This window comes from Nicotiana tabacum, chromosome 17, assembly GCF_000715075.1.
Source record: "Nicotiana tabacum cultivar K326 chromosome 17, ASM71507v2, whole genome shotgun sequence".
Lineage (NCBI taxonomy): Eukaryota > Viridiplantae > Streptophyta > Magnoliopsida > Solanales > Solanaceae > Nicotiana > Nicotiana tabacum.
Genome location: NC_134096.1, coordinates 9328167 through 9353273, shown reverse-complemented (window position 1 = coordinate 9353273; position 25107 = coordinate 9328167). Strand labels below are relative to the sequence as shown.

Sequence of the window (25107 nt, the reverse complement as noted above, 5' to 3'; positions counted from 1 at the left end):
AGAATTGGTAAAGTGAGAGTCGAGAAATGAAAAATGGAGTGCTTAAGGAAAGGTGTAACCACTCACCCACACTGTATCCAACCCTAATCCAAAAACCTTCATTACATCCTGAAAGAAGTCCTACATGATTTCAAGCCTAGTGAGCTTACATTAGTGGTGATCTACATGAGGGACAAGCCTATGGTACTTGAAGTCGTACTTGTAACATTCTCTTGAGAGAGATGAGTGAATATTTCATAAATCTTTGGATTGAGTGCTAAATTTCTTCACTGAGCTAGACAAATGGAAAGTAGAGGAGGAAGAGCTTGGAGTCCACCATGATCTACATGATAGAGCAAGAGACCTTGATGAGTAAAGTCAATTCTTGAAGCTCAAATGTCACATTAGAACTATATGTGAATGAATGTTTAACTTGTCGCCTTGTTGATAATACATGAGTAATGTGGATAATTGTAGGTCCCAACTGATGTGTGGATGGATTACCTTTGAGTCACTGGAATGATCTTTAACTTTTGGGGTGGGAACTAATTTATTTGTTTGAGGACAAGCAAAGATTTAAGTTTGGGGGAGTTGATAAGTGGGGGTTTTGACGGCTTATTAGCGCCTTTTAGGTTTCGTTTTAGTCTAAAAGCATTGAATTATGTTCCCGAAACTAATGAAATTGTGCAAAATTGCAGAAATGTTAGAGTTGGTCTCCCGAGATGAAATCCGACTCAAAAAGAAGTAATCTAAAACACAAGGCAATCAAGGGCACAAAAGCATATATGTGCGGTCCACAGAAGAAATTACGGATCGCAGAATTCTATCTGCGGCTGCAAACAAAGAGGAAAAATCTAGCAGACATTTGCACAAAGTGCGGACCGCACATGAATTGTGCGACCGCAAAGCTGGGCTAAAATTTGAAGATGAGAGAGTATGCAAAAAGATCAAGTCCAGGAGCTTCTTTGAATTGCGGACCGCACAAGATTTGTGCGGCCGCAGAATAGTGCATTGCGGTCGCAGTCCTAATTGTGCAGACTGCATAAATGTTACCTTGCAGACGTAGCCAGAAATGTGCAGCTGTAGAAGAATGCCTCGCAGCCGCAGTTCAGAAATGTGTTGCCTCGGAACTTCAGTTCCTGCCAGATGAAGAAATCCGCGGACCGTACATGGAATTGTGCGGTCGCAGAATCTCCCGAGGGGTATTTTTTTCCGAAATTTTTAGCCTTGTATAAATAGACGAGTTTCACAAAATTAGGTTAAGTTTTGAACATAGAAAGTTGTTGTAGCCGTTTCTCTTTGTTATTTTAGGAAGTTTTAGCTTATTTGAGTATTTTAACATTAGATTTCATCATTTTAATCTTTCATTATGAGTTTAATTAGCTTTTCATATTTATTTTCTTCAAATCCCATAATGAGTAGCTAGATTTTTACTAGGGGTGTGACCCAACCCTAGTGTGTAAACTTTATGGGTGATTAATTTTATGTTTGTTTATGATTGAGTGTTGATTATTTAGCTTAGTTTATACTTCAATTTTAGAATTAATGGCAAACATTGATTCATGCCTATTTGACTTAGTTTCTACTTGAGAATGAAGGAATTAGTCTAGGATAACTAGGCTAACAAGGAATTGAGTTAATTGAGAGATTGATTAACCCAATTAACGGGTTCAACCTAGAGATAGCAATAACCCGACTTGAGCTTTTATCAACTGTTTTGGGTGATACACATTTGGTCTTGAGAAAGCCAAATTGGGCAAAATCATTCTCTAACCGAGAGGTAGTAAGTGGGTAATTTAGAGTTGAAAGCTATAATACACCCCCAATCAACAAAACAAGCATTAAAGTCTTTATCTCATTAGGCAGACTCCTAGGTCAAGGTCACAACCCTAGGCTTTTTATCTATTTGGAAAAATATTAAAAATAATTATCTCTAGTCTTCTTTCTTTATTTTGCAATCATTAGTGTAACATTAAAAATACAAAATAAATCCTTATTGTGGAAGTGAAATCTAGATAATTCAATTGCTCAAATTGAAATATATACCCCTAAATCCCATCTTAGCTCCCTATAGATTCGATATCGACTCTTAGTTGGGTTTTTATTATTGCATACGACCGTTTCATACCTCTTTTGAGGTGCGCTTTGGACGTGATCAGGGACCCACAAGATTACTTGGATAGTTGCCACAAGGTGTAGTGCAACATGGGTATTGTTGAGACCAATGGGGTCGACTTTGCATTGTTCCAGATGACCGGTTTCATCAAGAGATGGTGGTGGGATTATGTGTTGACCAGACCAGCTGGTTCACCTTCACTTACCTATGATTAGTTTTCGCTGCTATTTCTAGAGAAGTTTGTTCCTTTAACTCTAAGAGAGGAGTATCGCAGGCAGTTTGAGTACCTTTAGCAGGGTAGCATTACTGTTACCCAGTATGAGACCCAATTTGTGGACCTAGATCGCCATGCGGTTATCTTTCTCTCTACTGAGAGGGAGAGAGTGAGGAGATTCATTGATGGCCAGGGAGACCAAAAATGATATTTCTTTCCAGAGGGCCATAGAGATTGCTAGACAAATCGAAATGGTTCATGGTCAGGAGAGGGGGTGGTATCTGATAAGAGGCCTCATCATTTCGGTGGTTTCAATGGTGCTTTATCCGGAGGCAGGGTACTTTTGTTTGAGGCCATCTTCCTGAGCCGTTTCAGCTAGTGCTTCAGGCATCCCACCGTTCTTCGGGTAGTCGTGATCCTTATGTATCTCATCCTAAGCAACTAGCCTACACTGCACAATCAGCTCCTATTAGTGCACCTCCGATCTAGAGTTATCAGGGTGTTTACCTAAGTCGACATGGTCAATTCCAAGGTCAGCAGTCACATCAACCAAGGGGTTGTTATACTTGTGGAGATCCAAGGCACCTTGCTAGATTTTACCCTAGGTCACATGACAACACACCACATCAGAGTTCTCGTGCCATGGTTCCTGCACCGGTTACTTCACTGCCCATTTAGTCAGCTAGAGGCAGGGGTCAGGCTGCCAGAGATGGAGTTCAGGCCATTAGAGGTGGAGTCCAGCGAGCTAGAGGTCGTCCGAGAGGGAGAGGTCAAAGTGATGGGGCCCAACCACATTTTTATGCATTCCCAGCTAGGCCTAAGGCCGAGTCATCTAACGCTGTCATCACAGGTATTGTTCCAGTTTACCATAGAGATACTTCAGTTCTATTTAATTCTAGATCTACTTATTCCTACGTGTCATCCTATTTTTCTCTTATCTAGTTATGCCTCGTGAGTATTTGAGTTCTCATGTATATGTGTCCACGCATGTGAGAGATTCTATTATTGTAGACCGTGTTTATCGCTCGTGCGTGATTTCTATTAGGAGTCTTGAGACTAGTGTAGATCTCCTACTTATATGGTGGACTTTGATGTTATTTTAGACAAGGATTGGTTGTCACCTAATCATGCTATATTGGACTGTCACGCCAAGGTGGTGACCTTAGCTATGTCGGGATTGCTTCGATTATAGTGGAAGAGGACTCATGTCCATTCTATCAGCATGGTTATTTCTTATGTGAAGGCTCGACGTATGGTCGAGAAGGTATGTCTAGCATATTTGGCCAATATTCGTGATCCTAATGCGGAGGTTCCTTCCATGGATTCAGTACTAGTTATGCGTGAGTTTCCAGAGGAGTTTCTTGCAAATTTGCCGAGGATGCCACCCGACAGAGATATTGACTTCTGTATTGACTTGGCTCCGGGCACTCAACCCATTTCTATTCCACCATATTGTATGACCCCGCCTAATTTGAAGGAACTGAAGGAGCAGTTGCAAGATTTGCTTGATAATGGATTCATTAGACCTAGTGTCTCGCCTTTGGGTGCACCAGTATTGTTCGTTAAGAAGAAGGACGGTTCGATGAGGATGTGTATGGATTATTGGTAGTTAAACAAAGTTACCATTAAGAACATGTACCCGTTGCCGATGATTGATGACTTATTTGATCAGCTTTAGGGTGCCAAAGTGTTTTTGAAGATTGATTTGAGATCTGGCTACCATCAGTTGAAGATTAGGGCATCAAATGTCCCTAAGACAACCTTTTAGACTCGCTATGGGCATTATGAGTTCCTAGTGATGTCATTTGGTTTGACAAATGCCCCAGCAATATTTATGGATTTGACGAATCAGGTATTTAAGACCTATTTGGATTTTTTTGTGATCATCTTCATTGATGATATTTTGATCGACTCCCGCAGTTGAGAGGAGCACGAGCAGCATCTTCGGGTTGCACTTCAGACTCTGAGAGATAGTCAGTTATATGCCAAGTTTTTAAAGTGTGAGTTTTGGTTGAACTCGGTTACCTTTTAGGGGCATGTTGTATTTGCCGAGGGCATTAAAGTGGATCCTAAGAAGCTTGAGGCAGTTCAGAACTGGCCTAAACCTATTTCAGCTACGAAGATTCGAAGCTTACTGGGTTTGGCGGGTTATTATCGCCGGTTCGTGGAGGGGTTTTCATCCATTACAGCCCCATTGACTATATTGACACGGAAGGGTGCCCCATTCAGGTGGTCCGATGAGTGTGAGTTGATCTTTCAAAAGTTCAAGACTACTTTGACTACAACTCTATTTTTGGTATTGCCCGAAGGATCAAGATCTTACACTATGTATTGTGATGCATTACGTATGAGGCTTGATGCAGTATTAATGTAGGATAGCAGGGTGATTGCATATGCGTTTTGGCAGTTGAAGTTTCATGAGAAGAATTATCTTGTTCACGACTTAGAGTTGTGATGGTCGGCTAGAAACCCGTGTTTTAGTCATAGTTTGTACTCCAATTACTGCATTTTACTTGTGTTTGAGCTTAAATGTTAATATATTGCACTTATGATGTGTTTTATGCCTTGCAGAAAATGATTCTGATCTATTAAGATAATTTGGAGCTAATTTGAACAAGTTGGAGCTTTGAAGTCTAAGTAAAAGCTTAAGAAATTAAGTCGGGATCACGTTCGGGGGTCGAGGACCAAGTCTAGTTATCAAAAAGTGAGAAAAACAATTAATCTAGAAAAATGCACTACCGTGTTGCGCCATGCGTAGCAGGGCATGGGGCGCTAGTGCAAAATTCCTACGTAGTGAAAAAAATCAACTCTCTGAAGATTCTCACTAATGTGGCGCATGGGGCGGTGCGCCAGTGTATTTTTGCGGTCCAGTGGAAATGATAGTTTCGTCCGGGCATGTTCCTACATGGTATAAATACATCAAAAATACGAATTTTAGAGTACTTTTGACCTTGGAAGATTTGGGAGAGTATTGGAGGCAACAAGACACGTGATTTTATCATCTTTCCCTCAATTCAATATGTGAGTTTGGATTGTAACGTTAGATTGATGCTTCCCTATTCTTTAACCTTTTTTGTGATGACTTCCTCCATAATTATGGAGTAGTTTACCTTAGGGTTTGACATGATTTGGTGACTTGGTTGTTGTTTATGGATTTGACTATTGCTTAATTGCTTGAATTTATTGGAGGAGCTTTAATGTAGTTGTGATTTTATTCTTTATAGTGTTTAATCTAAAGAGGAACATCTTATTGAATATTATTGCAGTGTATGCCTTAGTTTATTTTGGTGATTCTTTGAAGTAACCGAGAGAGCTTTTTGAGTTACCGTTTAAATTAAGATTGAGAAATATTCGCGAGAAGTTTCTCTTAGATCATTCTTACCAATAGATTCTTGCAAGTTTCACCGCACTTCACATTAGTTTATTTGAAAGATTTAGATTTAATCGAGAGAGGAGTCAAAATCGGAAATATAATCTAATCACATATTGAATTCGTGAGAATCGATAGAACCTCAAGAGTGAAATATAACATTATCATATCCAGAATAACAATCTTGCACCTATCATGTCAAAACCCTTATTTCTCATATTGATAAGAAACCAACTCTGCTAATCTCTAGTTCTTTGCCGTCAATTGTCAATTGCTTTACTTTATAAGTTAATCATAGTTCGTAATCATTCCAATAAAGTTTTGATCATACTAAATAGCAGTTAAACCAGGAATTACTAGAGCATTGTTTAAATCCAATCCCTATGAAGACGATAATCATACTATACTATCTTTGGCTAGCGAGCATCAATTTTGTAGTATGTTTTGCACTCGTCAAGTTGGCAACTATTGTTCATGCATTGAAGATTTGGATACATTACCTCTACGGGCTGTCATGTGAGGTATTCACAAATCATTGGAGTCCATAGTACTTTTTTAAGCAAAAGGATCTCAACTTAAGGTAGCTGAGGTGGTTAGAGCTATTGAAAGACTATGATATCACCATTCTATATCATCTGAGAGGGCTAATGTGGTGGAAGATGCCTTGAGTAGAAAGGTTGTGAGTATGGGTAGCCTTGAATATATTCCAATTGGTGAGAGACCACTAGCATCAAATGTTCAGGCCTTGGCCAATCAGTTCTTGAGGTTAGATATTTCGGATCCTAGTCGGGTTCTTGCTTGCGCGGTATCTCAGTCTTCTTTGTATGAGCGCATATGAGAGCGTTAGTATAACGACCCCCATTTGCTTGTCCTTAAGGACACGGTGCATCATAGTGATTCCAAGCAGGTTTCTATTGGAGATGATGGGATATTGCGGATGCAGGGTCGGATTTGTGTGCCCAATATGGATGGGCTTCATGAGTTGATTCTCAAAGAGGCCCATAGGTCACAGTATTTCATTCATCTGGTGCCGCCAAGATGTATCACGATTTGAGGCAGCATTATTGGTGAAGAAGAAAGATATAATTGCGTATGTGTCTCAGTGTTTGAATTGTCAGCAAGTGAAATACAAGCATTAGAGGCTTGGCGGTTTTCTACAGAGACTTGAGATTCTTGAGTGGAAATGGGAGTGTATTACCATGGATTTCGTTGCTAGGCTCCCATAGACTTTGAAGAAATTAGACGTAGTATGGGTCATTCCGGATAGATTGACCAAGTCGGCGCATTTTATTCTGGTGGCATCTACTTATTCTTCAGAGCGGCTAGCTGAGATCTATATCCGCGAGATTATTCGTCTTCACGGTGTGCCAGTGTCCATTATTTCTGATCGGGTACGCAGTTCACATCACGTTTCTAGAAGGGCGTACAATGTGAGTTAGGCACACGGGTTGAGTTGAGTACATCATGTCACCCCCAGACGGACAGACAATCTGAGTGCACCATTCATATATTGGAAGATATGCTTCGCGCATGTTTTATGGATTTCGGGGGTTCTTGGGATCATTTATTGCTGCTTGCGGAGTTTGCCTACAACAACAACTACCAATCGTGTATTTAAATAGCTCCTTATGAGGCCTTATATAGGATGTAGTGTCATTCTCCAGTTGATTGGTTTGAGCCGGGAGAGGCTCGGTTGTTGCGTACATATTTGGTTCAGGATGCCTTGGAAAATGTCAAGATAATTCTGGATCAGCTTCATTCAGCACGGTCTAGGAAGAAGAGTTATGACGATCAGAGAGTTCATGATGTTGCATTCATGGTTGGAGAGAGGGCTTTGCTTCAGGTTTCTCCCATGAAGAGTGTAATGAGGTTCAGAAAGAAGGACAAGTTGAGCCCTAGGTATGCTTGAGAGAGTTGGTGAGGTGGCCTACAAGCTTGCATTGCCACCTAGCTTATCAACAGTTCACCCGGTGTTCCACGTCTCCATACTCCAGAAGTATCACGGTGATCTGTCCCATGTATTAGATTTTAGCTCAGTCCATTCGGACAAGGATTTTACTTACGAGGAGGAGCCGGTGGCCGTTTTAGCATGGCAGGTTCGAAAGTTGAGGTCTAAGAGTTATCCTTCTGTTAGAGTGGAGTGGAGAGGTCAATTGATCGAGGCAGCTACGTAGGAGTCCGAGTCCGATATGCGGAGTAGATACACATACTTTTTCACTAGTCCAGGTACCTTTTGATGTCCGTCCGAGGACGAACGTTTGTTTTAGATATGGAGAATGTGATGACCCATATAAGTCATTTTGAGTTCTGACCCTTATTTCAGTGTTCTGAGACATCGATTAGCCCCGTTTAGTATTTTTCTATTTGCGTGCACAATCCGTGTCTTTTTTCGAAAAGTTTTTATGTGAAAAATTGAAGAAAACACGAAGTTTAGCTTTAAAAATAATTTGAGTTGACTACGTTCAATATTTTTTATGTAAACGACCCTGGATAGGTATTTTGATAATTCAGATGGGTCTGTATCATGATTTTAGACTTGTGAGTATGCCCAAAATTGAATTCAGAAGTCCCTAACTTAATTTGACGTGATTTGTTGAAAACTAGTAATTTGAAGGTTTGAAGAATTTTTAAGTTTGACCGTAGGTTGACTTTATGGCTACCGGGTTTGAATTTTGATTCCGAAACTTGGTATAGGTTCACTTTATTATTTAAAACTTTTCTGCAATATTTGGTGCAAAACGGAGTTGATTTGATAGGATTCAGACGCTCGAGTGTGAATTTGAAAGTTCTTGAGTTTCTTTGAAAATCTCATGTATTTTGATGTTCGATTCGTAGTTCTAGGTGTTATTTTGGTGTTTTGATCGCGCGAGTGAGTTCGTATGATATTATTACAGTTGTGTGCATGTTTGGTTTGTAGCCCGAGGGGCTCGGATGAGTTTCGAACGTGTTTCTGATGAGTTTGAATAGTGTGAAGATTGCTGGTGCAATACTAGTTCTGGTGTCTGCTGCATATCTCACATTTGCTAGGTATGCCTCGCATTTGCGAGCCTCGCTTTTGCTAACAAGAGTTCGCATTTGCGAGCATGGGCTGGGTGAACCTCGCATTTGCGAGGAAAATGTCCGCATTTGCGAACAGTCAGTGGTCACATTCGCAATCTCAGAGTCGCATTTGCGACTCACTATACTCTTGACTTATCTTCGCATTTGCGAAGGAGATGTCCGCATTTGCGAAGGTGGGTTGCGACTTTCGGGATTCTGTGACAGGTTTTGCATTTGCGACCCTTGTCTCGCATTTGCGATGTTCGTAATTGCAAACAAGACTTCACAATTTTGACATCTATAAGTTGGTTAAAGAGGGGATAATCGGGACTTAGCTCATTTTACACCATTTCTCAACCCTAAACACTCTAGAGGCGATTTTCCAAGAGACTTTTCTTTAGAGCTGCTTATCGGACGGATTGGACGGTAAATTACTCTTAACGGTTTGGCTTAACGGTTATCGGTTTTTAAATATATTAATCCGCTAGTCACCCGATAAGATATCGGGCAGATTCATATCGGTTTAGCTCTTATCGGGCGGTTATTGGGCGGTTTATCGGCCTAATTCAATCTATATTGCGTGTATTAATTGTTTGTTGACCGCCTAACATACAAATTCAGAATAGGAAATTATACATTGAGTCCTAGACATACATGTCTGTTAACGCCTACATAAGAATGATGTAGTGTGTCATGTGTTGTAGAGTGAAAAAAGATGTGGCACAACACTGTTGTTCTTCTATTAAACATAGACAACATGCATTAGTTTTAAAAAATAAAAGCAGAGGTGAACCATAGACATCAACTTAAACAATCTTGTTGTAGGGTGGGAGAATAAGCTAAGCTAAGCCAAGCCTGGGATCTTCTGATGCATAGTACGTAAGGATTCTGATTATTTAGGAATTAGGCGTTAGAACTTAGAGATAGAGTACTGGAAGAAGTGGAAGGGTTTTTGATCTTTAATATATATAACGGATTATCCGTTAAGAAAATTGAATAATCCGCCCCCAAACCGATAAGCCGCTAATAAAAATATTTCAATTCGTTCCCCGTCCGTTAAACCGATACCAATAAGCCATTAAGCTTCGGTTTCGGTTCGGTTTTCGGTTTCGGTTTGGTTTTAAACACCCCTACTTTTCTTCCTAAAATCATTGGTAAACAACTTTAATCTATTTCTTTTCAATTACCTATTACTTTTCATGTGTTTTCAACATCAAATCTAGGATTTCTATGCTAGAAATTAGAGATTTAGGTAGAAGCTGGGGATTGTGTAAAAATTATAATTTCGACCTCAAATTGAGGTCGGATTTCGAAATAAATCACATAACTGGGCTCGGGGTGAATGGGTAATCGGGTTTTGGTCCGAACCTCAGGTTCTGACCAAGCGGGTCTAGGGTTGACTTTTTAAAAAAATGATCAAAATTTGACTTTTTTCATTAATAAGTAGTTTCTAAAGCTTATTTTGAATGAGTTGATCGATAATTTGCTACATTTGGTTGGTTTGGAGGCTTGTTCAAAAGACAAAACCATTGTTGGTTGATTTTTTTGATTGCAGAGCAAGGTAAGTATCATGATTAACCTTGACTTGAAGGATTATGATTTATTGATATATTTGCTATATATTTTATATGTGGGGATAATGTATATGTGAGGTGACGAGTACCTATGCATTGTCAATTAGGTTAAAGCATGAAGGTAGAAATCATTTCTTTGTATTACATTGTTTCGTTAATTAGGTTATCCATGCTTAGGTTAGATTATCACCTATTTTTATTATCCGTTTCGCATTTATTGTTTATTTTAAAGATGTGGAATAAATTTGAAAGTTGAAGTTTGATATCATGACACCATATTTGAAGTGAAATTATTCCCCGCATTGTTTATTATTCAGATTTATTTTATTGTATGGTGAGGACGAGAGTAAAAGCATGAAGGGTAATGTCGTTCCATTTCATTCATATTATTACATGGTGAGGACAAGAGTAAAAGCACGAAGGGTGATGTCGTACCATTTTATTCATATTATTACATGTGAGGACGAGAGTAAAAGCACGAAGGGTGATGCCATGCTGTTATATTCATGATAATGCATGGTGAGGATGGGAGTAAGAACAAGAGGGGTGATGCTGTGCCATTTTCATATCATCGAGTTATTTGATTTCCCGTTTTGGTGATTTATTTGGTTATATTGTTGCTTAATTCGAAAGATATTATTTCATGATTCGTACTTGCCATTTTTGTGATATTTTTCCCTTCCGCATGTCCCCTCCCAATTAGTATTTTATCATTCTTCTTGTTATTTTGCTGCTTTATATACACTTGTACAAGTTTATTTACGTAGGTGTCTTGTCATAGCCTTGCCACTACCTCGTCGAGGTTAGGCAAGACACTTAAGGAGTACATTGGATCGGTTGTACTCATACTATACTTTTGCACTTCCTTGTGCAAATACCATTGTTGGTCCCAGCGGTGCTCGAGGTGCGCCGACTCGCATCACTTTCACACGAAGACTCAAAGTTGATCTGCTGGCATTCGCAGATCTTGAAGTCCCCTTCCATTTCCCACTTTTACTGTTTATCTCTTTTGAACAGTTGTATTCATTTCTGATTATATTTGTAGACTTCCAGTTGCTCGTGTACTCGTGACGCCGGATTTTTGGGAGTAGTTATCATCACGTGGATTATAGTAGCACTGTGTTAGACTTGGCATTTATTTCTCGTTCAATATCAGTATTTTGTCTTTAATTGTTAGCATTTGGTTAATAATTTATTTCACGTCAACTTGCCAAACAAGTGGATGTTAGGAGCCTTCACGACCCCGAGGTTGGGATTCCGGGTCGTGACAAAATAACTTAAAAAAAGGCCCAATACCTTTGCTTGAAATATCACAAAGATACATACGTAAATTATGGTCATTCTATGAATTTTATCACATGTCGGTGCAGAACTAAACATATAAGTAATATTCACCTGCCTCGATGAACAAGTTAATTGGCCATATATTTATGATGATATGGAAAAAATCATTATATGTAGTTGTCTTAATATCTGAATTCCAAGTCTTATTATTTGGCTCCTCAACCCATTCACCAGAATAAAGATCGCATACTAATATATAGTCTCTCATCAGTCTATTAAGAGGGTGTTTGGCTAAGCTTATAAGTTGGTCAAACTAGCTTATAAGCACTTTTTGGCTTATCTACGCGTTTGATAAAGTTAAAAGTGCTTATAAGCCAAGTGCTTATAAGTTAAAAATAAGCCAAAAGCCATAAGCTGGTCACCCCCAACTTATGAATTTTTAGCTTATAAACACTTTAAATTTGACCAAGATTTTTACTATTTTATCCTTAAAATATTTTTTTTAGAACACAATTATTACATCGATACTCACTGCCTCAAGTATTTTTACAACCTAACCCCCCCCTTTCAAGTCTGCAATTTTCATTGACTATTTAAGATAAACAAATTCTCTATTCCTTTTGCATATTTGTATCTATGTGATTGTATATTAATCTTTGAACTGTATGTAATAAATGAGGACATATACATTTTTTTGTGTATTGCTTTCTAAGTGTTGTGGTGACGAAGACAATGTTTGTTTCTCTTCAAATATTTTATCCTATTTAGGTTTATTTTTGTTGAGAAACTTTTGTCAATTTATTAATTATTATTACTTATGATTATATGCTTATCATAAAATAAATTATATTTATCATAAAAATTATCTTATCTAAGCATAGTTGTATTTAAAATAAAATGACAAATAGAGTATTTTGTATTTGAATCGATCTGGAATCTAAAATTTTGAAGAAATTACGCCCTTATAAGTGTAAACAGTTCTAAGGTTATTTAAGTCATTTTAACAGAAAAAGAGCTTATCAGCACTTTTTTATCAAATACTGCAGCATCTTATTATCAATTTCAGCACTTGTACCCAAACATGTAACTGCTTATTTATTAAATCAGTTTCAATACTTAAAAATACTTTTCAGCACATAATGCTTATCAACTACTTCAAATCAGCTAGTCTTCTAAGACCAGTGATTTATTTAATAATGATCTATTCTGAACCAGTGGATAAGTAAAGTCACAATTGCAGAGAACCAAGGCTCAGTTCTATAGAACCCGAAATGCATATTGATGATGAAGAAGAAATTTAACGAGTTACCAACTGAACAAAGTTCACAATATATCCCTTAGAAGTAATTCTCAATCCAACATATCGTCAAATCCAACTCAAAATCGATAAATTTGAGCTTTTTCTGTAGATTCAATTATCTACTAATGGGATGCGAATGTGCTTTGAGATGAAAGAGGGAAGAATGGAGAAGCTACAACTGAGCGCTATGCGACGAATGGAGGAAAACGCGAGCTAAGAAAACGGTAGATTTTAATGCCAAAATAAGAAGAAGAGGGTGGGGTGGGTGGGTGGGTGGGGGACAAGAAATGGATTTTGGGGGATTTTATTTTTCTATTTTTGGAAATAATAACCTTTACTATATATTATGACCAATGTATAATAAATAAAACTTTGGGGTTGGGGTTTGAACTTCTAATTTTAACTCGTCAATAACTAGTATCAACAATTAATGCTAATTAATGAGTGAAAATAGCATGTGTTAGCCAGTTTTCGGAATGGTAATTGTAAAATAGCCATCATATACAAAGTTATTGAGAAATAACCACTATTTTACGAGGAAATAAAATTTGGTAAAAAATGCCCTAGTTGAAATACGGAAAGTTTCAGCATGATATGTTGGATTATGGATTTCCTGCTTATAAACTTCTAGCATATTATGTCAGAACTCCATTACATTGCATAGTATGCTGGAATCTCATATATGAAATATTCGAACTCCAACATATTATGCTGAGATTTTTTCAGATTTTAAGGGTGTTTTTGTTCAGAATTTATTTTTACATGAAAAAGTAGCTAAATTTTAATTACTTTTGAAACTGTAACTAATTTTCAATTAGCAAATGCAAATCAGGCTATTTTTGATTTTTTTTCCAACTAATGAAGAAGGTCACATGACCAGTAATGAAACGAGTCAAATAATTTTGTGGGCCTTTACAAACTTATTTTTTGTTTTATAACCCTACCTTTTTTATTTTTACATTTTTGACCAATATGAGATATTTATTTTTATACGTAAATAATCTAAAAATATCATTTTCTTAATTTTAAAATTATAAAGGGCTATGATGCCCCATATACTCTAATTAAAACTTGAAGATCAAGTTTCAATGAGGTCGACTGGTCAACTATCCCTAATTAAGTTCATTTTTGAAGAATTAACCCAAATAGCCGCCCACCCAATTGCTTAAACTAAAAACAACCAGTTGAGGTATAATATATATATAGTTTATGTATTATATATGTATAATGAATTTATAATCTATGTATATAGTTAGAAAAAATAAACAATGAATATAACCGGCTATTTGTATAAATATCCCTTTATTTTTTGGGTCACATGACTTTAGGGCTTTAAGCTCCATCTAAGAACCCACCATCAAAACGGGCCGGGTCTACTTGAAGTTGAGGGTTTTTCCAGTAATTGGGCAAAGGGTTTTAGGCCTCGCACTCAAACCAAGCTTTTCTCCCTTTCCTATATAGCCGCAGTCAGCAAGAAGAAGTCGAAGAAGAAGGGAAACAAAACAAATTCCTTTCTTCTATTTTGTTTATTTATTTATTTTTTGTATTCAGTGTTCCAACACGTACGACAGTTGCAATGGCTACTCTCGTTCCTCCGTCAACTACAGTTCTACCAGCGGCAGGTTCAAAATCGCCGGCAGTCGAATCGGAGAAAGTTGATTACTTGAACTTGCCTTGTCCCATTCCTTATGAAGAAATTCATCGCGAAGCTCTCAGTTAGTATCATCCTTTATTGCTTTGCTAATGATCGTTGTTGCTTTAATTATTTTTACAGTGTATTTGGTGGGACGTCAATATAGAATATCAAGTATTTCTATTACTTTTTATTATTATGTTTTATTTTGTATAATATTGGCCTAAGAGGAGTTTGTAAGGAGTAACATGGTCGAAATGATCAGTGGCGGAGACCAGATTTTAATGCAATAATATAATGAAATGAGTTTGAGTAGAGCGGAATAGATATAGAGGATTAATATCGCAAACCTAGTTAGGACGTCCTGAATTGTTTAAGAATAGCGGAATGGTTGTAGAAGATTTGATAGCATAACAAATAGAACTGAATGGATATAGTAGATGTAGAGCATCATTTTGGTTCAGGCCTTGTATATATATGTATATATTAATGAATTCACTAAATATGCACAAATAATAGATTTTGAACCCATTTAATCGAATGAGTTGTGGTAGAATTCCGAACGTGAACCCATGATGTTCAAATCCTGGATTGGCCTATGTATATAGTAGACCCCAGTGAGTTGGGTGGTAGGATAATGAAATGGTTGGGAGCAGAATGCATAAAGAAGATTTATAGTGAATCCTAGCTAGTTTTTAATTGAGTCATAGTTGCTTTCCTGTTGTCTGCAGATTGTTTGGTGTATTCTAAGAAATGTAGTGCAATCAAAATATGCAGTTTCAGTTACATATGTTTTGTTGTTGTTGCTGTTAAAACCCCGCTGACTTGGTTTCACAAAGGCAGTGCAAAATTGAACCTATATTTCCTCAATGGATACAATCAGCTCATGGTAAAACTTCATATTGCTACGCTACATGCGTTTTCTGAATTTGAACTTCAAGTGCATTCCTATGTCTACTGAAAGACTAATTTCAGTATTAGTGAATTTATTAGGTGGGGTTCAGTATGTCTTGAGGATTATGTAATGCGGATGATTTTGTGGGAATCTGTTATGAATAATCTCGTACATCTGTGATAGAAAGTAGCATGGAAGTAAAGGCTGTTATATAAAATATTAGAAAACATGTAATGTTTGGAAGTAACTTAGAGAAGTCAGAGTAGTAAGTCTATGCAAGATATTTAATGTTGTGTAAAATGATGCCACACAGACAGACTTTTGTTTTGATGTAGAAGAACAAAAGAAATTTTCATAGTTTGGTGGCGTGTCATGGTATTAAACAGTTATATGATGAAATTTAAGGAAAGTGTCAATGAACCAAATTCGGTTTGTGCCTGGTAGACTATACCATATTTATATTTTTCTAAGAATGAGTGATGAAAATTTTTAGACAGTGGAAGAATGATATCCCCATGATGATTTAGTGATACAAAGAAAGCATATGACAAAGTGCCAATAAAGGGCTTTTTGTTTGTATTTGAGAAGAAAGATCCATATCAAGTACATATAACAATGGACGCAAGATTTTGTATCTAGGTGAGCATAATCTGGCTCAGACACTACCACTATCCCAAAAAAAAGAAAGATATAATGATTTGGATGAAGGAGCAGTTACTAGTGGGAGAACTGAGGGAGGAGTTTTGAGTTACTGTGAGTTTACTCCAACTGTCTCTACCTTGAACTAATACTTGTTACACCTACATTAGGTTTGTCTTGTCCGGACTTATTGTATTCTAGTTAGATACTTATTTATGTAGGGATAAGTGTGAGATCCGGAGAACCTCTAGTGGTAGAGAACTCCAATTTTTCCTTAAAGTATAAATTATTTAATATTTAGTATAGAATGAAATGGGATTGAATAGAGCAGAATGGATACAGAGGATTCATATATCTAACCTTAACTGGTTTGAGATCGAGTGATAGTTGATTATTGTTGTGAACGTTTTCTAGGTTTAGCAAGAAAGACCGCCTCTTCATTCAAAATTCAACAATTCATTTAAAAAAGAGGTTGCGCTAGGAGTTGTTGTTAGATGCATCATGTGTGCCTGTTTCAGCTAAAGTTATTTCAAGTAGTCCTCTTTATCAAAACCTTGAGCTAGTTGTTTAAACCACTATTAGGTTAAAGCAATGCAGTGGCTTCTATTGCAGTTTTAGTTTTTCCTTTTACGTTCATATTTGATAGGCTTTGTTGCTCTTAAGTCTGACACTTACTCCTATATTTCTGTTATTGTTATTGCTTTTGTGAAGGGAATAACCAATTCATGTCTCTATTGGCAGTGTCTTTAAAGCCGGAGCTTTTTGAAGGATTGCGTTTTGACTTTACCAAAGGACTTAATCAGAGATTTTCACTCAGTCATAGGTAGATTTTACATACTTGAAAAATATATCATATTTGTTGCTATGTTATCTCTATTGATAGAGGGAGAGAGGTGTTTTCTTAGTGATAATAAATGCGTTCACCTTTTCTCAGTGTTTTTATGGGGCCTACAGAACTTCCTACTCAGTCTGCAGACATCGTTAAAATACCAACTGCCCACTACGAGTTTGGTGCTAACTTTATAGATCCAAAGGTCTGTATTTGATTTTATTCTTTCCAAGTGCCTGAACTCGTTGAGGATCTAATTCTGGCAGCAATGACTTCTGATATTGTTACAGATGATGCTTATTGGGAGAGTATTGACAGACGGGAGGGTGAATGCTAGGGTGAAGTGTGATTTGTCTGAGAATCTTTCGTTGAAAGCCAATGGTCAAGTAAATATTTGATATTTTCAACTGTTGCTTTCCCTTCCATAATTTTATGTGGAGCGACTGGCATATCTCACAATTTTAATCTTCTTAACAGCTAACTGGTGAACCACACATGTCGCATGGCATGGTTAATTTCGACTACAAGGTAGGCATATATATATTTTAATAAGATTTAATTGGTGCATCCAGGTCAGACTGCACACTTCTTATTTCATTCAAGTAGTACTATTCACATATCATGCTGTAGGCCATTTGACTTGGGGATAATGATTGCTGTATGTCTTTGTTGTTGTTGTATATAAGGGTAAAGACTACAGGACTCAATTTCAACTTGGCAATGGTGCATTATTTGGAGCCAGCTACATCCAGGTATCATATAAATTTGTTACTCTATTTAAAACAATGAATACATCCTAGAAGACTGAAAATATTCAGAAAGTAAATGGCCTTTTCTCAGCCCATTGGTTATACTGCTTTGAATGACATATTGTGAAGTTTCAGACATAGTTTTAGTGGTTCAGAAAACTTGTACTCAATGGGTTGAGTTGGAATAAGGTGTTATCATTGTACAGTTGTGTGTAGGTAAAAAAATGAAAGATAATAGTGCGTAACATTGTGCTGCCAACTGGGATTAAAAGCCTAGAGAGTGGGAGAGAGATCTAGGGAAACCATCAGGAGATAGTTCTTATAGCATCAAAAAGAGATTGATGGTAATATTATTTGAGAGAAATCTGATTACTTGATTGCACAAAATGCTAAGATGAGAAAAAAAAGCTAGTGACTGATGTGGGTTACATTCTCTAACACCTCGATCCCTTAGAAAAATACATAAAGTATTTCTTTACTAGATTTAGTAACTAGACCTCAGACCGTTCCCTCAACCCCTAATTACAAGAAGGCAGTGCCAACCACTCTGTGCTCCCTTTGGCCACAAAAAGTAGTCCGTGTCAAGAACTGTGTCATGCCACTCAGTCAGCATCATTACTTCATAAAAGTAACCGTTTCCAATAAAAAGAAAATCTCCATCATTTATTTTTTTCACCAGAATAGCCCATTGAAATAATAGACAATTTCCACCGGCATTTAGTCTGGTATTTAAGTAAGCCAATGAGTAACTGTAAGTTTCAAATCTGTTTGACCGTCATTGTTTTGGTAAAAAATGTCGTGGGTTCAAGTCTTGTCATTTGCAAATATTCTTCTTTCTGGAGAGTAATGAAGGATTAATTGACACCAATAAAAATTGTTTATTTTATGAGATGATATGCATGCAAGATGTATTGGGGGCACATAGAGGAATCCTTTTCTTTTAATCTTATCTCAGCAAAGGTTCTTTTTTTGGGGGGGGGGGTTCACTTGATTTGTTGTGGATTAGGTGATGGAAAACCAAGCAACACGAAGGAGTTTTTAGCCAAAATTATCCCTTATCTTTAGGGGTAAGTCTAATATTGTCCTTCATATATAACCCCGAGCACCTTTCATCCTCTTGAGTTTGTAAAACTTGAGCAGAAATAGTCTTAGTAATTAAAGTAACCTAACGGCTCCAACAAACTAACGGTAGTGAGGTGCACCTAACATGAGTAAAAAGAACCCAACCTGTTTCTTCTTCTCCAATTCTTTTCTTGCCCCAGTTCATTATTTCCCTCAAATTCAAGGAATCCTAACTAGAGATTTCCTGTATGTGTTCAAGAAATGTGTTGCTATGAACTTTTCTTTAGCTTTATGTTGGTGATTGAGAACTTACCCGGTTCATATTTTCTCATCTTTGTGTTCATTGTGGTTACCTTCTTCATAAACAAATAGTAGTAAAATTTTGACAATGGCTGGAGCTTGATTTTTTCACGTCTATTAATCTTAATAAGGAATATGGTACTTGCGATTCGAAAGGACGTGCTCCATTAGCTTTGCCTTTCTTGATGGAGGGACTCAATGTTGTTGAGATTATTATGCTCAAGTCTATTAAAATTAAAACAAAAAAATCTCAGATTGTGAGAATAAAATAAAAAGGCAATCTACGCTAGATCCCCAGAAAAAGAACTACAGTTTGAAAAATTAGTCTTAAAAAAACTCTTCAAATTTCCCCCCTTTTTGTTGAAAGTTGAAACATTTCATATCGATTGTGTTTTTGTTGGATCTTTTTCTTTCGTTTTTTCCTTTCCCAACATTTTGCAGTTTGTAATACAGAGAGACAGACAGAATCTATCCTTTTTTACTTTGTTTCTTCTTCTGCGTCTTTCAAGAATGAAGCCAGTTTTTTTTAAAATTTTTCCATTATTTCCGATCAAACGTGCAGCATCATGATTTATAAAAAGAAAAGACAGTTTCAGGGGAAAATAACGAACAAGGAGAAGAAGGTGAATCGAAGAAGAAGAAACAGGATAGGTTTCTTTTAACCGGTTCAAGCACAGCTCTGTGAATGCACTGTTAGTTTGAAGGTTTTTCTGTTAGCAAGACTAAATCTGTTCAAATTATGCAAACTTGGAGGATAAAAGGTGCTCAGGGTTATATTTGAAGGACAATATTAGACCTACCCCTAAAGATAAGGGACCATTTTGACTAAAAACTCCAACACGAAGCGTTCGTGTTGCACGTGGTTTTGGTTGTGAAGGAGTATTGGGGATGAATGCTTATTGGTTGTTAGGCATAAACGTGGTTTGCTTTTGTGTCATTTAGAGTTTGTTTTGAAGAGTTCATCCCACGGCAAATGACTTCAAAGTGGAGAATCCTAGTGAATAGTTATCAAATTAATTGTCTTGATGCTGCACGGTCTATTTGTGTTGGTGGGAGGAAAGATTTGAAAGGAGAAGGAAAATATGGTAAGGATACTAGGATAGTGCAGATGCAAGCCCTTCTTTAAGAGGATTGAGCCTCCACTGAGTCTTTAATCGTTGGGAACTTGTATAAGTCTAATTTAAATGTCCCTACTCCTGCACAAGTATTGGGGGTGGATGCTTATTGGTTGTTAGGAATAGACGTGGTTTGCTTTTGTGTCATTTAGAGTTTGTTTTGAAGAGGTCATCCCATGGCGAAAGACTTCAAAGTGGAGATTCCTAGTGAATAGTTATCAGATTAATTGTCTTGACGCTGCATGGTCTATTTGTGTCGGTGGGAGGAAAGATTTGAAAGGAGAAGGAAAATATGGTAAGGATAATGCAGATGCAAGCCCTTTTTAAAGAGGATTGAGCCTCCATGGTGTCTTTAATGGTCGGGAACTTGTATAGGCCTATAGGCCCAAATTAAATGCCCTTACTCCTCACTTTGGGCCTCTTTTGTCTCATTTTGCTTGAAATCTTTTGGAATTAAAAGATGAATTATCTAAGAAGATTACCAAATTGGGCAGTGTGTATGGTTGTGCTTCTGGAGGTACTATTGCTTAGATATGCTCTTCTTTATTGTGAAGTTTTGTCGATTGCATTAATAATATAAAGGTTGTGATTGGCACTTATCAAATTTTTTATTATAGAAGGTTACGATTTGTACTTTGCTTCTTTTGGTTGTGTTCCTTGATGGTCACTCTAATACAAACTTATCATCATCCTTCTTAAATTGAAGAGTAGAGACTGTAATGGACTTATTGAAAAGTGAGAGTGAAGATTGCAAATACTATAACAATATTATCTTCCACTTTTGTCCCTCTGGGGATAATCTGATAAATTGGGATGATATCATGTCTACCACCTATTGGTCAATCATGGATTCCTTATGGTTCTTATGAAATACCTGAGAATGAGTAAAGATGTCGTCCTGATTGAGGGCCAATATCGTATGCAGATGAATTGTGTGGTATTATGCTTTTAGTTTTTTAACTGAACCTTTACATGGTCTTGCAGAGTGTCAGTCCACATTTGTCTCTGGGTGGGGAAGTATTCTGGGCTGGTCAGCATCGGAAATCTGGCATTGGTTATGCTGCTCGCTACAACACAGATAAAATGGTATTCTGCCTTTTACTAGATGATAGAACATTTTGTCATCCAATCATTTTTTATCTGGATTCAAGGTATTATAGTATTGTGCAAAAGATGAATGATTTGTTTGGGACTGAGCCGTACTTTTTATTGTGTTGGACACATGGTAGCAGCTTAAATTTCATTTCTGTTGGACAGTTAGTTCTTTCTAGTTGCCTGCTAACTATTCTGTTAATTGAGAGGCCTTCTGTTTATTTTTCCTGTTATTGTCCTTCTAGAAAACTAACATGTATGTCATGCCAGTGAGGCATTTGATTGAATGCTTTATCTGAGGTGTTCTTTCCAAAGCTATAATATCAAGGCCATGGTCATTATTCTCTTTCCTCTGTAGTATGAATAGCTTTAGAATAAAATTAAACTGCAGGTCTTCCAGATGCAAAAGGTTTTATATTCTATCATTTTTGTCTAAGTACTTCCAATTATCTATTATGTTTTCTTTTGCCAATTTCACCAGCATTTGCTACTTGCAGTTGTCCTTTTAGTAGGCGTCCTTCATCTTTCTAGGTTTTCTAAAAATGTTTTTCGCGTTATTCAGTGTTTGTTAAACTTATCTGCAGGTTGCTTCAGGGCAAGTTGCTAGCACTGGGATGGTGGCACTGAGTTATGTTCAGAAAATTTCTGAAAAGGTTTTAAGAGTCACCAGTATCTTAACGACTGCATTTGTGACTTGCTTTTCTTACAAGCTTTTCTTAAACACTTTCCTTACATGCAGGTGTCTCTAGCATCAGACTTTATGTACAACTACATGTCTAGAGATGTTACAGCAAGCTTTGGTTACGATTACATCCTTCGGCAGGTAATTTTGTTATGGTAGAACTTTTTTCCGAAAATTTTAATTATTTCCTGCAGGCTAGTTTGGTATTACATTTCGACTCCTGTGCATTTCCAGCAATTTTGCAGTTTCCTGTTGGCTTTGAAAAGCCCTGGCCCTAAGACGTCTATAGTGTTTTTTCTCTAGTTTCTAACCTGGTGATCGATGTTGTGAACTGTTCTATTTCCTGCAACTCTGCAGAGTCTAGCGGAAAATGAAAGCTCCAAATTTAGTGCTCAAAATTGTCATTATCGTTTTTGAAACAATTGCATGCAGACTCCAATAGATCATTTCTTGCCCTTAATCCAGTTTAAGTTAAAGACTGACTACCGTCTCTTCCCTGTATATTTCATGGATAGACTTGGTCTGTGCCTGTGAGTCTGCATATCTTGCAGCAGCCCTTTCTTTATTCCTAACTACTTACCTTTCTCTTCATCATTTAAGATATAGGTACTACCTGTTTTTATCTGTTTTTTATTTTTATTTTTTATCTTTCTGCTATGTGATATCTCATATCTTTGTGCCATGTGACATCTTATTTTGTAGTGTTAGAGATTCAGAGTATTAAACTCTGGTAGGAGCCTAAGGTACCTAAGCGTGGTAAGGTAGATAATTGGGGGTGTCTTTTGTTGAGACACATCTTTGTGTAGATTTTCTACTTTTTTGGATGCCACCTGTGTATGGGGGTGTTCTGTGACAAGTGATATACAAGGAAAATTTCCCAAATACCAGGACTCCTAATTATGATAGAACTAGGGAATACTGTGCTGTTAACCTAAAGTTATACATTGAATCTAGTATGTTCTAGCATCTAACTAAATCAATTCTATCTCCACTTTCAATGTGTTAGAAACTTTTGTTGGGCTGCTATTATGCGTTTTGTGAAAGGTTCTGAAAGCTCATTAAGTTGATCTTATTTTCTTGACTGCATTGCGACAATGTTGGGACGTCTAATCAACCTTGTTCATCTTGACTTCAATATTTACTGAATCAATATTGTGTGCATGCATTACAGTGTCGTCTCAGAGGGAAGATTGATTCCAATGGATGTGTTGCTGCTTTCCTGGAAGAGCGCTTGAACATGGGTCTTAATTTCATTCTTTCAGCTGAGGTAGGGTGGTATATTGACTTTTTTATCTTGTTGTAGTTCCTTTACAAAATACATGTTCCATCCCCCCTCTCCTTTTCCTTCTGGGTTGAGGTCTCTCCCTTTCTCCATGACAATGAAATATGAAAAGCTTCTTGATTTTCGCCAACCTTTTTGGGCTTTTAACACATTCGACTGGTTGGTCAAATAATTATAGCTGCTAGCCAAATATATAAAATTATACATTAATTCTGTATAAAATTATTATATGTATAGTATGCATTAATGGACAAAAAATAATACATTCACCAACTATTATTTTGAGGGACGGCTATACTGTATAAAAAGCCCACTTTTGCTTATAAGTTTCACCTATTTTTTTTCGGCTAAGAAATCTGAGGGCCAGCTAGTGCATGGCTTGAAACTCGGTTGATAAGGGCACACCCCTTTATCAATTCTTTTCCATCATGTTATTGCTAGTTGGAACCTAATCTCACACAGTTTGGCTGTATAACTTTCAGTAGTATCCTAAATATGTCCCTTATTGCTTGTTCAGGTCGATCATAAAAAGAAAGACTACAAGTTTGGCTTTGGACTGACCGTCGGAGAATAGAGGGATTATGTTTTATAATTTGAGCGCAAGATTAAATTGAAAGCATCTTTACAAATGATTCTTTTTCTCAGCGATCAGAATCAAAACACCAGTTTTGTATCTTTATTGAGCGACATTGTTTCTAGAGCATATCAACTGGTGCGACTAGTCACTAGTAGTTGATTTTGCAATTTGAGACATTTTTTTAGATAGTTTAAAATTGTAGAGTTGACTTTATTCAGCTAGAGAGATCTACCATTCTGATTTTACTGTGTGACACATTGCCTACTCTGTGGTTAATAATTCCAAGGTTTTAAATCATATAATTCAACTCAGATTTTGGAGGCGCCTGAGTATCAACCATCTATGTTAGCTTCAAGTTAGTTAGAGTAGGCTATATAGATTTTCTGTAGCCAATTTGAAATTTTCTAATGTTTCAAAGGGTGTAAATCATACAGTTGTCAACCTCAGCTGTGAGACACAAACAATAGGGTAAAAAAAAGGAAAGAAAGTGGATTGTATTTATACTTGGGAGATATGTTTTTAATTAATGAGATAGTTTGATAAATATATTTATTTTTTGTAAGGATATTTTCTTTGAAACTATTAATTTTCTGCTTCTGAAGTTTGCAGCTCTTTTTCCACAAGCAGAAAAATTATTTTTACTGTTGTTCAAAAGCACCTTTTGTTTTTGATCAAGTACTTCAAATCTTCACAAAAGTATTCTTTTAAGAGTGTTTGGAAACAACCATGTAATTACTAGGATGTGTAATTATTACCTTAATAATTACACTAAATAGTAATTACAAAGTCATGTTTGTTTGTCAAAGCGCAGTTACAATGTAATTATTTGTGTCATGTTTGATTGCATGAGTGTAATTAGAGTAAAATATTTTTTTATTTAAAATAAAAGTTAATTATATTCTCCAGATGAACATATAAGTAAATTTTAACATGTAACAAATATATGCATATATAATTATAAATTAGTAACTAGTATTGTGAAGAATAATCGGTATCTTTTATATAAATATTACTATTTTAACATGAATAAATTAAAAACCCAATAAAAATCGAATATTTTACCAACTATATGTATGAATATAATATGTAATTCATGATGTGTTGCACTTTTTAAATTAAAAAAATACATAAATATGAATTTATAATTACTTTTTCATAATAAAAATTTATTCTAATTAATACAGTAGAAAATGAAATATTTTTTTTAAAAAGTACAAACACTACTTATCAATCTAGCTACAACATAATTTATACAGAAACTTGTTATTATAAAGCTAATAAAATTTCAAATTATCAATAATCATCAATCAAAATTTTTCTGATTAAATAATTATTTCAATAACATAAAAAATAATGGATATAACAGTATAGCAGGT

General features: G+C 36.5%; 1 protein-coding gene across 1 annotated transcript; it reads left to right on the top strand.

The window, feature by feature from the left end:
- The first annotated feature begins 14301 nt into the window (after positions 1-14301).
- On the top strand, positions 14302-24052 carry LOC107806567 (mitochondrial import receptor subunit TOM40-1). Its single transcript, XM_016630735.2, has 11 exons — positions 14302-14591; positions 16785-16866; positions 16978-17077; positions 17163-17258; positions 17350-17400; positions 17559-17624; positions 21083-21184; positions 21775-21843; positions 21930-22013; positions 23044-23139; positions 23672-24052. The coding sequence occupies exons 1-11, from the start codon at positions 14453-14455 to the stop codon at positions 23726-23728; spliced, it is 942 nt and encodes a 313-aa protein (XP_016486221.2). The 5' UTR covers positions 14302-14452; the 3' UTR covers positions 23729-24052.
- Positions 24053-25107: the final 1055 nt, after the last annotated feature.

Bases quoted from the DNA above. Each gene is read 5' to 3' on its own strand.
- LOC107806567 (XM_016630735.2), top strand. From the start codon at position 14,453: ATGGCTACTCTCGTTCCTCCGTCAACTACAGTTCTACCAGCGGCAGGT. The intron at 16,867-16,977 runs GTAGATTTTACA...ACCTTTTCTCAG, and splicing joins AGATTTTCACTCAGTCATAG to TGTTTTTATGGGGCCTACAG. The intron at 17,401-17,558 runs GTAGGCATATAT...GTTGTATATAAG, and splicing joins TGGTTAATTTCGACTACAAG to GGTAAAGACTACAGGACTCA.